A 13,564-nucleotide genomic window follows, 5' to 3' on the forward strand; every position below is an offset into this window, starting at 1 on the left:
GTCGCCTGAAATTCAAATGGGGTTGGCTGAGATATTGGGTACCTTAAAATTTACCAGTACATTACATAAGAATATACATTGAATCAAATATCAAAAACCTCATAAAACTAGGGATCCTTCATTACAATCTAGTTATGTAGGTTGGATTGATTTAAGCATGCTTGAAAATCAACGTACCCGACTGGGTGTTAACAGCAGAGATGAGATGCGGGCTCTCACAACATGTTGTGAATGATTGGGGTCACCAATGTTTTGTGACATCAAAATAGGGTCACCTGCCAAAAAAGGCATCAGAGTTAGTTGGTATATCAACTGAATGTAAAATGTAGAAATGAAATGATAGCATGTAATATCATCACATCACACACAAAATAGTTCTTGAATCACCTTCAGACACAGACGGAATTTCCCTTTGCATATTGAAATCCACTGTGAAGACAGTGAGAATAGTGGAGACGTTTGCTTTGGTCACTCATCTCCACTATTCAAGCAATGTAGACTAAAACCCATAGGGTTGTACATCACTATCTCAGCACAGGATGACCTTTAGGTAACCCCTCCTTTAGCATTCCTATGTGTCTGAATAAGCACGATTACAAGGTTTTATTGGCAATTTTATGCTGCTAAATATTTAAGCCCTAAGCGAAAACGTTTCCATATATTTTGAACATTTTGTCCTTTATTCAGACTAAGGCGTAGCTAATATGGCATTGTCAACGCAATCTCAACGTTGCCCTCCAGCGAAGCATGACGACAGAGGCATCATCATCACCACCCTACCACCACTGTGGATGCATCTCACTCCCAGGCTTCGGTTTTGTCACACACCCCTTTCTCCTTTTCTCCTCTTCCCTACTGAGTTTCTGCATTATCACAGGGCTGTTGGAAAGCTCTTAAACAAGTGCAAGTTGTGGAGACGGCAGCAGGTAAGCACTGTTTGGAAACTTCTACATGGAGATCATAATAGCCTTTATTCAAAATGAGCGTTGGTGCTCAACGTTACTGTAATTGTTAATAAATCTGTTGATTATTCAGAAGCGAACGAACGGTCATTATGTTTGAATTACAATTCCACTTACTCAATGCGGTATGTCCTACTGATGTGTTTTAATTCTGGAATGAAATAGCGTGCAGTTGAGAGGCATACATTGTAGATGCTTTTATACAATGTCACTGTAAACCACTTATGCAGGACTTTGACTAGGGTGCATGAAAGGCTATATAGTCAGCAGGTCTATCGACTAAAATAACCAGGAACTTGATGATGTTGAAATGAATCTAGAAAGTGTTTCGCAGTGAAGGATTTTTTTTTTTTTTTTCAGGTTATATCCAACTATGCAAAGAAGGTTTGTAGGCTACACATGCCATCATCCATTTCGTTGACTTAGGCTATGACTTAAATTACCCACCGCTGTTCAGGAACGCTAAATGCAATCATACAGCCGTCCTTTAGGCTACTACAAAAGTTTTCTTCCTTCGTCAAACGATAAGTTTTAATCGAGTTTAATCGACAGTTATACTCAATGCATTTTGGCTGGGCACAACGTTCAGGTTCACGCATGTGGCTCTGGCTTGTAGTATCAATGTGGGTTACATATTGCAAGAGCTGTAGGCTGCATTCAGAATACAAAGTGGCATTTCTGTTTCTGTCTGATTTAAACTAGATTAAGTTCTCATTTGACATACCATGGTGGGCAGAGGGGAATCATATAACATTAACCCATGGGCAGTGCTCAGATAAAGACTTTTAGCACTGAGGCAGTGATGGGAGCTGTCTACCCGTAGGGTGCTGAAATAGCGATAACGCCCTCTCCAATTCGCCTGTAGGTCTAGGGTGGCTTTGACTACTATTTTGAAAATGTGTATAGGCGTATCGCAAGTAAACAGGTTGTTTTATTTTTTTATGTACTGCAGATGTGTAGCCTTCACATGTTTACTGAGCGAGAGGGTGGTTAGCCCTTACGCCTGCTTTTAAATGTGATTGATTTCAGCAGTTTTGCACGTAGGCTATGCCTAATACCCTCGTGTCAACTATGGCTCACGTAAAGAAAATGTTAATTATGCTAAATATACGGCGATCCGTGTCAAAGATACAGATTATTTAACAGATTATTTTTTGGGGTGAAAAGGTTTCTTTTTGCTTGTTGAAAACACGAATTAAATGTAAATAAGACGTTCTTTATAACCATCTTTAACAAGCTGATGCCTGTTTTGTTTTTGTACATGAATGAATGTTCAGGTCCCATCTGTGGATTCAGTCCAAGGAGAATACCCATTATTAGGCTTCATGGAGCCTTTTCCTTTTGTCTTGCCAATAACGGATATCTGAGTTCCCAAAACTGGCAGAAGGTTTGCTGCTAATCTGAGATTCTTGTTGTCATCATTGCTTTGCATTTGCTGAACCCAAGACCACTCTCTACTTTAAATGATTGACTTTTAAATTAAGCGTCAACAGACATGACACCTGTTTGCCATCCTGGTGAATGACTTCAATGAAGACTAATACCTCTTTGGAAGATTCAAATTAACAACATTCTCCCTTGCCTCCATTAAGCAATTGATTTTTGCCCCCTTTAAACTCTGTGGATCTTTCTGCATGTAAGTCAGTGAAGTTTCCTCAGCCTCTAGCCTATCAGTGAACCGGCTCCCTACTAGATCCCTTGTAGCCCCTGAGTGGAGCTCTCCGTTACACAACACTGAGCCTCTCAGCCCCCGCTGGACCGTTCCTCCACCCTGCCTAATCCAGGATGAGTGACTCACCGGATGCCACCTCCCCTGGCGCTGCGCTCACCGGCGTCCCCTCCGCCGTCGTGTCCAAAGTAGAGCTGCGGGTCTCCTGCAAAGCCCTGCTCGACCGGGACACCCTCAACAAATCTGATCCTTGTGTCATCATCATGGTTCAGAACCAGGGGCAGTGGACAGAGGTGAGTGAGGGTATATGTTCAAATATGTTGAACATTTGGCCTGTGGCAGCAGAAATTAGGTGTCTACATTATGCAGAACTGTGTAATTCATGAGTAACATTGATATTAACATAATGTGCATGAGTGGGTGAGTGGCGACCCACTCATTCCCCTAAGTAGATGCCAGTTTATGCCATTGTCACTTGGCTTAGTCGGCAGTCTCATGGTGGAAGTGGGTTGCTCATATTTTGTTGTGCCATGTCAGAGCAGTCACAACGTTCTCGAGGCGTGCTGTCTGCACTGTGTGCTGCGGTGGATAACAGACAGAACTGAGATTTGGAGTGCGAGCCCGTCTGCGAGGCACGTCAGACTGAAGGATGAAGTCTTAATCCTACTCCCATTATTTTAGCAGCTGTGCCTTGTTCCATAGTGCACAGAAAACATGGTGGAACCGTGGACAAGTGGCAGCCAGCTCGGGCTTGAAGGAATGCCCACTTATCTCCGCAAATTCATACTTCCCACAAGTGATGCACCTAACTCAGTCAGCAAAGTGGCACAGCAGTTTGCCTATTGTCAGCCAGGTTTACAAAGCCGGTTAAATCTCCGGTTTGGTTCACCTCGCCTGGCTTGAGTTGGAGCCCGGTGGCAATTACAATGTCTTTGTTTTTCTTCCTCTCTTTCTCACTGTCTGTCTTTCTTTTTCTCTGGCCACTTCATCCCACTCTCTGTTTCTCTCTCTCTCCTTTCCTCTCTCTCTGAATACATATTCTTTCCTCTCACTCAAAAAGCTCTCACTGAAATGCCCATTTTGCACACATCTCTAAATATACTCATTTGCAAATCAAAGGACCCTTCAGAATGCATTGAGGATGACCACATTCAGTCTTTCTCTATCAGTGGTGTCCTTCAAGTTTATGCAGATATACTTCTCCATTGACATTTTAAGCTTCGACATTTCAAGTGAGGACATTCTGAAGTTGTGAGAGTCAGGCAGTGGTCATCCTTTATATGCTTTCCAAATGGACACCCTGGGTGGGGGATAAGTATATCTCTCTGATGTCTCCCTGGAAATACATCACAACTGCAATTAATTGAACAACAGAGCCATCACCACCACCCCTGCCCCCATCTCAGACACTCCAGTAACCCCCATCACTTGTCGAATGAATATTAAGTAGTTCCTTAACGAGAAATGGCTTAACAATGGCTTAGCAATAGTCTTACGTCAGTATCATGAATAACAAACAGATTGGTTTCTCTCTGTAAGTTTCCTTCGTATAACACTATAACTAAGTCTGAACAGTAGGCATGCTCCATAATTTGTCACTATACCTGATTATACAACACGCAGTAGTTTCCCCTGGGAATGCCATAGGCTGTCACCTTCCTGTGCTCCCACTTGGAATATCTGGGCCCCACAGACTGGCTTTGTTCCTCTAACCTCTATCTACATCTCAAACAAGATGAATTGCAATGTGTGTCTCAATATTCAATTAATTGGGCCATGTTTCAGGTAGAGCAGCATGTATGTAAATCGGCATGGTTTGGAGGGAGAGAGATAATGAGCCGTGGCAATTAGTGGGCTCCCAACAGTTAGGTTTCAAAAAGCAACGTCTGCTGAGGAATGTAGCTTGGGAATTAGCTCTGACCAATAGCTGGAGTTTGTGGGGGTCTTTTTTCCAAACCTAGAACTTCTATGTTTTAATGAATTTAAATGAGCAAGGGCTCTGAGGGAGAATTGTGAACGGGAAAGTCTCCTAGTGCATTGTGGGATGAGTAATGACTTCATTCTATATTCGCTTGATCATAATAAGACTCCCAACATGACGAAATGGAGAAAATGAACCTGTAAGCAAACAAAATAGACAATGTGGCAATTCAGTGGAGCAACGCTTGTCAGCCGAGCAGGATAATCAGATTCCAGGAGCCACCTGGCCCCATTCTAAAGAACCTCCAATCACTGCCACAGCTGTATTTGCTCATTTCCAACCCTTACCTGTCTATATAAACACATTTTCTTTTCAAATTAGCATATGCTTTCCAGAAGATAATTAAAAAAAACAGTTCAACTGGTAGGGCCACCCCCCTCCCACGACTGATTTGATATTTCATGGCATAACTGAATGTCAGGTAGTGGGGCGGGTCACATGAGGCTGGTGAGCCTGTGGTCTTTCATATCCACTGAGCAGTAACACATCTGATTACAACCAATTAATCATGTGAAGCCTGTGATCAGCTGACTAAATGACTGGAGTCAGGTATGTGTCTGAGCGCCTGAGCAACCTCCTGTCCCATCCACTGATTTGCATGTAACACTGTCCACTGATGAGATAAATGGCAGTCTATGCACCCTCTGTTGAGTAGGCGATGCAGTTAACTATGAAAACACCAGTGATGATAAAGACGATGTGTAGATAATGATTTACAAAAGCACGCAGTTGGAACTGGAGTGGGTGATGTGCCTCTGTAACAGGTGCATATTTAAGGCAGCGGAGTTCGGGCAGAGGTTAGTGTAAGTGTAATGGCCGGGTGTGTGATTATCGTTAAAGGAATTGCTGCCTTGTGGTGCCGAGAGTTCCGAATCAAACAGCGTGAGAGTGCCAAGATCATCTTTCGCTCACTCGCTCCCTCACTCGCTCCCTCACTCGCTCGCATTTCCCCTCCTCTCCGCTCTGCACTCTCTATACAGCATGGCCACTCTCATAACCCTGTGCAAGAGCTCTCAAGGGATTACTGAAATAAGACTTGAGTATCTCAGCAGCTCTGTACACAGTGCTATTGCACAGTTTGTCCTCAGAATTCTGCTATTAACAAGCATTCACTGGTGTTTTTGCATTCAATTGATTATGCAGAGGCTTGGTGGATATGTGTGGATGTCTTTTCCTATACTGTAAAACACTGAAGAAAGAGAATCAGAGAGAAATTAATTTAAGGCTGAGAGGGAGTTATGCTTGGGGCTTTGGCAAATTCCCAGCTGAGGGCAGAGGAGCCTTCAGTCAAAGTTATTGAACATCATTTTAATGGCGTTTGATGGCTGTTATTGTAGCTGAGCAACATACATGTCTGATGAACCAGGCTGTGGGCTGAGGAGAGAGGGGGAATGAGGAGCGTGACGGAGTGGAGTGGAATCATTTGTATGTGTACAGCACAGGGAAAGAGGCACTATGGAAAGGGAGCGTGAGCTGCTGTTGACTGGTGCCATTTATTCACATGGAGACACGCGGGCGAGCTAACTCGATCAGCGCAAAATGCCACGGCCTGGAGCTTGCGCTCTTCAATGGCTGCATGAGGATGCATGTGTGCATCTACAGTATATGGTGCAAGTTGTAAACACAGTGAAAGTGTCCGTTAATCTCTGTGTTAAAGCAGACGGGCGTTTTATATCTGTGATATCCTGAAGCTGACTGAAGAGAACATGCTGAGATAAATATGTGTAGTGAATATGGTGTGTGTTTGTGTGGGGGTGGTTTGTGAGTTTGTGTGTATGTGTGTGTGTGTGTGCATGTGTGTATCTGTATATTGTATGTGAATCTGTTGTGTGTTTATGTATGAATGTGAATGTCTGTGTTTCCACTGGGATTGCAAGAACAACACAAGCTTCACAGTCGTATGCTTTGTTTCACTGTTCCACTTGGCACTGTTGTTGTGATGTAAATGACTGAATCAAGTTTAAAAAGAGAGAGAAAGAGAGAGCTGTGTCTCTAAGCTGTCTCTGCCGTATCTGATCGCTTTCCCTCTTTTGTCTTTGTAGTCACTTTCGTCAGCAGCATAGCTTTAGTCTTCTGACGTGACTCTCCTCATTAAACCCTCTCAACTGACACCACTCAGCTCTGTAAGCTCTGACTTATCCAGAGACACACACAAAAATGAGGCTGCCGTGTTTGAAGTTGCCAGTGGGCCCGCGAACGTGAGCCGATTCACATGGACCCCTGAGGTTCCAACCCGCGTCAGCCACACATACACACACACATACACTCACACACACACACACACACACACACACACACACACACACACACACACACACACACACACTCACACACACACACACACACACACACACACACACCCTTCCCTGCTGCTGTTGCCACCCGCGGGCTGCAGGCTTCACAGAGCCGCTTATGCCAGCTTGGACATCACACAGACATGACTGTGGAGTTACAATGGGTTTGGTGGTTGGCAGAGAGAGGGGGGGGGAGAGAGAGAGAGAGAGAGAGAGAGAGATCATTCATGTTTTCTCTGATGTCAACACACCTTTCACACCACTTTTCCCCTCCTCTGGTTTTCAGTTCAGGATCTCAGTTTCCATCCTTGCCTGGATCTTCGGCTATTTTGATACATGTGGTGGAAATGGGAAAAAAAGCTACCGGTGTCTGAAGAAGCCTCTCACTGGTGACAAAAAAGTCCTCTAATAAAGTTTAAGGGTATTCAAGCGGATGTGTGCAAGAAAAGCAATTATCCTCAGAAACATAACAGATGTGGGCGGGAGAATTTGGTCTCCGATGATGCCAGTTCTCTAATTAAAATGCAGAATCAAAGTGATTTTTTTTAATCACCGCCTACTTCCACTGTAGCATATCCAGTGCAAACATGTCCTGTTTGATAACAGGGCAGAGCACCCTCCAGGCTGTGTCAGTGCAGCGTCCGTGCTCCAAACACACAAGCTACTCAGAGTGAGCAACCTTCTCTTGTGCTACTGACATGAGTTCAGTTAGAAATTGGGCATTCTATTGCACAACATACACACACACACACACACACACACACACACACACACACACACACACACACACACATACACGCACACATTCACAGACACACACACACACACACACACACACATTCACAGACACACACACAGTTTTGCATCCTCTCACACAGTGTATACTGAACACTATACTGTCCAATTATGAAACTGGGAGAAATACTGTTGCGCTCAAATACAGTCGAGCCTCTATTGGAGAGAGCCATGTATGGGGCACACTGCGTAGTCCAGAGAGGCTGCTGTGACCACTGACAGGTGTGATGGAGGAGACTCATTCTTCTTGATGCCAGTTAAAGAGAGTCGTTGGGGATTTGATGGTGTAGCAGTCATGCCGTTAGTGAGATGAATGGACCGAGCAGTCCACTGAGTACTATAATGTAGACATAGAGAGGATAGCAAATGGCCTTTCTGAAAGCATCTGACAGCCCATCTGATAGACTTGTAATAATTTTCCAAAACATAGTTATTGCGTTGTTTATATGCAATACTTGAGTAAGTTGTGGAAAAAGGCATTCCTGTTTTTCTGCAGAGTGATGTAAATTAGTTAGATAGATGTTTTAAAGTGTATAATGTGAAATATGTAGCCTATTAGTTATGTAGTAGTCAAAGTCATTTGCATAAAATTCACCAACAAAATGTTTTTTTCCATGGCAAAATTTGGAATTTAATCAGGAACATTTGGTGACACAATCCAGTGGGACCCAATCACATTTGGCAGCGAAATTGTGTGATTACCCTCTGGCCTTGTTGCACTCTCTCTCTTTCTCTCTCTCTCTCTCTCTCTCTCTCTCTCTCTCTCTCTCCTTTTTATATCTCCTTCTTTCCATCTCTCTTTCTTCCTCCTTTGTGCCAGGCTAGCTGCCTGGTTGGCAATAATACACAAAGACAGGTCAATGAGGGAAGCCTGACAGCACATAGGTCCAGACAGGAGGACCGCCGGCGGTGACTGGCTCACCCCTACATGCTAAGCTCTCCAGAAGCCCACCCTAAGACGTCCTTTATCCCCCCGCTGTCCCTGCTGTGAGAGAGGAATGTTCACAAGATTAAGGCCTCATCATTCAACAAATGTGGCTGACAAACACATGCAGGCGAGCAGTCTGTGAACGTAGTGTGGTGTGAATGATAATGGATTAGGTGTTCTCTCTGGCAAGACCATATGGAGATTGCCATTGAGTGAACTGATTTAGAAGGCTATGAATGAATACAGCAGGCTGTTTCCCCTTTTGTTATACCTTCATTGAAAAGCTGGGAAAGACATTTCATAGGTATACACTACTCACAAAAAGTCAGGGATATTCAGCTTTCGGGTGAAATTTCAGGATGAACCTAAAATCCACTATAACCTTTACAGGTGAACTTATAATGTGACATTCTCTAAACTTTTGAATGTCCAACAGTTCAATGTTTCAGTACTTTCTGCACTGAAACATTAAATTTCACCTGAAAGCCAGATATCCCTAACTTTTTGTGAGTAGTGTATTTTGATTAGGGAATAATTGAGAAGAACGGTGATATTCACAGAATCTGACGTCTATGTTTCAGTTCGACCGCACAGAGGTGATCAAGAGCAACCTGCACCCAGTCTTTGCCAAGGTGTTCTCGCTGGACTATTACTTTGAGGAGGTGCAGAAGCTGCGCTTTGAGGTGTATGACATCCACGGAACCCACAGCATCGGCACCCGTGATGATGACTTCCTCGGAGGAGTAGAGTGCACACTAGGCCAGGTAAGCCTTACCTGGGTGTCTTACTTGAAACAACTGTTCTGTAGCCAGGTAAACATCAGTGTTCTTCCTTACTTAAAAACATCCTGTGGGGCACTGGGGAGTAATGGATGGGTTTCCTCCTAAAAAGCTTAGGGGACATAACATTGTTTTTAAGCTTTTTTGGTCCCCTAGGGTCCTATTGGTCAGAAGGGTCTATTCCATAGTGGTGCTACGCCAGAAACAAGACTCTCAAAAAGTCAATTTCAAATTCAAATTATAATTCACCTAAAAAAGAGAGTGATTTGTCATCTTTGATCATGAAGGGAACACAAATGAAAGACATATGTGCTGAGATTTCGATTGAAAGAAGATGTGTGTTCTGACCTACAGATCGTGGCTCAGAAGAAGATGATGAAGCCTTTGTTACTGAAGTATGGGAAATATGCTGGAAAATCCACAATCACTGTAGGTTTGGTTTTCATTGACTTGTCTTGACCTTGATGGAGTGAGTCGTAGAGAGCCTCTATGCAATGACTGGTGAAAAAGAGAGAGATGGAGAGAGATTTTCCAGAGGTTGTTAAAAATGTCACTAAAAATATAATGGAAAAAGGCAAGGAGTCACCATCAATATGCAAGGAGCTTTCCAACGATGAAAAGTTGATGTTGAATCAACATAATATATCAGGGAGGAGATGTCAGCATGGAAAAGGTGACACTGAATCAACATGGATTTTCACAAGGCCTTTGTATGCCTTTGAGTAATCACAGGGGAGTCCTTATCTCTCCTGTAATATAGGTGCTCTCTCTCTCTCTCTTTATCTCTTTATCTCTCGCTCATCCTCTCTGTCTGTATTTTCCATCACACCCCACCCCACCTTATTCAAAGTCCCCCATGACAGAGCTGGAAGCAGATATGTAGCCTTTAGCACACTTGATTAAACATGTGGTAATATGGCGCCTGACAGAATCAGATATTCCCCATGAAACACACAGCTGCAGACTCAGAGCGGGGGCCAAACGCGGATTTGTTATTGGGGATCGACCCCTCTTGTTGAGGTGGCTGGTTTTGGAGGATGTCGCGCCAGGGTTAGCTGGAAGCCATCAAAGCAAATTGGAACTGAACCAGGGGCCCACGCAGTCAGGTTAATGAATTCAGGGATTAGAGCGAACTCGAGTCGTTCCCCCCCCCCCCCCCCCCCCCCCCTAATGTGCCTTTTCTTCTCGGGCCTGATAATAAGCCTCCGATTAAAGAAGCCGAGGTGATTCATCACCGTGGTTGAACTTGAGCCTCAATGTGCCCCGCAGCTTATCTGACGCATAATGAGCATAATGGTCTCCCTGTCATTACATATGAGTACACTCCTAGCTGAAGACATGTATCTGATCGTTCTCATGTGCCGACAAGATGCCATTATTGGAGATACAGGTACAGTGGCTCCTGTCGCTATTTGGAAAAAGCTGTTTGGAAAATGGCACTCGGATAAGTGAGGGTGCACGGATGCTGCGTCTCAATTCTGCCTCCACAGGGCTGACGAGCCCACCGTGACATTGGCCGGCTGGGTATTTCAGGCTAAAGATAATTGTGGAAGATGCTGACGAATATCATGCACAGCAGGTGCAGCTAGAAGCAGCATGAGTGTTATTTTGTGGCGGGTCCATTTATATTGTGAGGTGCTAACTCGTACTCATGCCAAAGCATTAGTAAGATTCCAGGTCACTGTTGGCACCCTTCAAATAGGACTAATTTTATGTGATTTCTTAATGTATTTATTTTTATGGTAACTCAGCAGATATGCTTCATATATAATTCAGTGTATAATCAATGTTTCTTACTATCTTGAGCTAATACGGTATGCTGGGCATACTGCAAATTAAATCAAACTTTTTTTCAGCACTTTAGACACCGAATGGGTTCTGCTCTGTAGATTTTATGTAGAGTTGATGAATGAGCACATAAGGAACCGATGGTTTATATGTATATGTATGACAAACAACAGCTTGTTTAATATTTCTGCATATTTTAGACTGTAAAGTTTTATCCACCTTCCTCTGGTTGCTCCATTTACCGGCCACATAAAGTCTCAGAGTTCTCGTTTGTGTGCCTCCTCCCTACGTCACAGACAACTTCTTGTCCTCAGTTCAACTCTTAATAGCTTTATATTCTCTCAGTGATATGACTGAATGAGTAGACTTCAGTATCTACAGTACACGGCTGAGTCCAGCTCCCTCTGCAGAATTTTATACTAATTTCTCACTCTCACTGATGGGTCACATTTCTTCTGTTTCAGTCTGTCTTTGTCTTTTCCCTTTCCCTCCTCATCTCTGTATGTATCAGGCCACTGTCTCATCCCTGCTCTTCTAATTCAGATTTGTATTCTCCATGATGATGATGGTAATGGTGGATGTGGTGGTGATGATGATGATAATAATGATTTTTTTTTTTTTTGCCAGATACGTCTGGAAATGTTTCATTATCACAGAAAATACATCCAATTACAGTGACGTAAAATAAAAAAATATATTTTTATCCATACACTAATTACAATAACTAAATACATCAGTTAAATCCCTTCAGTGTACATTTGATCATGGCTCAAGCTCCATATTTAGTTTTAGAATGGCCTGATCCACAAAGGAGTGCTTCAGTATAATCCTGTTAAACCATGGAACACTGTATCACCAGTTTGGACAATTCATATTCAAGAAGAATAAAATAAGAGAAGTCCACATGCACCAAATGCTCTTAGCCACTCCAAACTCTTTCCCTGTGGTGCTGTGTGATGAATCCTTCTTGATCAGAAATGGGAGGCACATGGCAGGTTGTTTGTTATTAATGGTAACGCCTGTTAGGCAGTAGTCTACATAGGAGCAGATGTTGGACTGTGTACAAATATTCTGGCACACTCCCAAAAATGGGAGAGAACATCAAAGAGCAGTTGAGTCCATGCAGCCATTCAGAAGCGGATATTTTTATAGTTGTAATTGAAATCGGTGGACCAATAGTATTTCTTTCTCACATTATATTGGGCCATTATTTTTGGCCGGTCTTAATGTGTTAGCCTACTAAATGGGAAAGGGATTGACTTACTATCTCTCCATCATTTTCTTATCTTCCTTCTTTCATCCCTTCTTGTTTTACCTCGATAATAACTGTAATGTTTAACCTTTTTTTCACATTTCCTCAAAGTAGGATGACTTTTGCTGGGTATTCAGATGTCTCATGTCTGTGTTCTACATTTTACTTTTGTCTGAGGTATTTTGTTGGAAGAAGGGAGAATCGATTCTTTGATCATCCAAATAACTGAATTAGCATAGCAAAGCTTTCATGTACCCCCGAACCTGTTCACTTTACATTTTTTTCAGAAGTAATACAGCCGGTCCTCAAATGAGCCCAAAGACATGCAAAGACAGGAACAACAGAGCAGTAATGATTTTCTAGACTGAGGCTAAGAACTTTTTATCCCAAATTAAGAATTCATACTCTGTGCATCTGATATTCATAATACCTAACAGCAGCATTCTGCAGTGGTACCGTTGGGGCATGCACAGATGCTCCATCCGCAGTATGAGAGAGATGAATCATATGAAAGCATTGATGAAACTTCTCATTCAGCCTTGTTTCCACATCTAGGTTCATGCCGAGGAAATCTCCGGCAACAACGGCTACGTGGAGCTCTCGTTCTGCGCCAAGAAGCTGGATGATAAAGTAAGAGCAAGACACTTTCTTTCTTCCCTGCCATTACACAATTGGCAAGGTTATTTGTAGATAAGCACCTGCTTAGTGCAGTTCCACCCCCACCCCGTCCCCACCCACCACCACCACCACATACCAATGAGCCAGGGCTACAATGAGGATGGAATTGATTTCCCTTTTTCTTCAGGTCATTGATAATTTATTACTCGACAATGAAGTGCAGAAGTGTCTGAGTTCCATCCCAGGAGCTCCGTGCCAAGCAGCATCTGATAAATGGACAGTGGATGGACTTTGAGTCACTCAGTGTGGATGATGAGATTTAGAGTGGGGACTTTGCCCAGTCCTGCAAATGGGCTTAGTTTAGATTGGCAGCACTTGATGACAGAAGCCAGATTGGAATTGAGTCATGTTTTATTTTTTATTTCACTCTTGGTCCTACAGTATATTTCCTGATACAGTACAGTACTGTAGTGTGAGCATCCTCTGCAAAGCTTTTCT

General features: G+C 43.2%; 1 protein-coding gene across 1 annotated transcript in view; it reads left to right on the forward strand.

The window, feature by feature from the left end:
* The first annotated feature begins 812 nt into the window (after positions 1-812).
* cpne7 (copine VII) overlaps positions 813-13,564 on the forward strand; it is a 32,937-nt gene continuing 20,185 nt past the window's right edge. The window contains exons 1-5 of the mRNA XM_042062284.1: positions 813-926; positions 2,240-2,924; positions 9,211-9,393; positions 9,763-9,837; positions 13,004-13,078. Of these exons, the coding sequence (XP_041918218.1) occupies positions 2,748-2,924; positions 9,211-9,393; positions 9,763-9,837; positions 13,004-13,078 (510 nt within the window). The 5' untranslated portion in view covers positions 813-926; positions 2,240-2,747. The remainder of the gene's footprint in view (positions 927-2,239; positions 2,925-9,210; positions 9,394-9,762; positions 9,838-13,003; positions 13,079-13,564) is intronic.

This window comes from Alosa sapidissima, chromosome 14, assembly GCF_018492685.1.
Source record: "Alosa sapidissima isolate fAloSap1 chromosome 14, fAloSap1.pri, whole genome shotgun sequence".
In the NCBI taxonomy this organism is placed as follows: Eukaryota; Metazoa; Chordata; class Actinopteri; order Clupeiformes; family Clupeidae; genus Alosa; species Alosa sapidissima.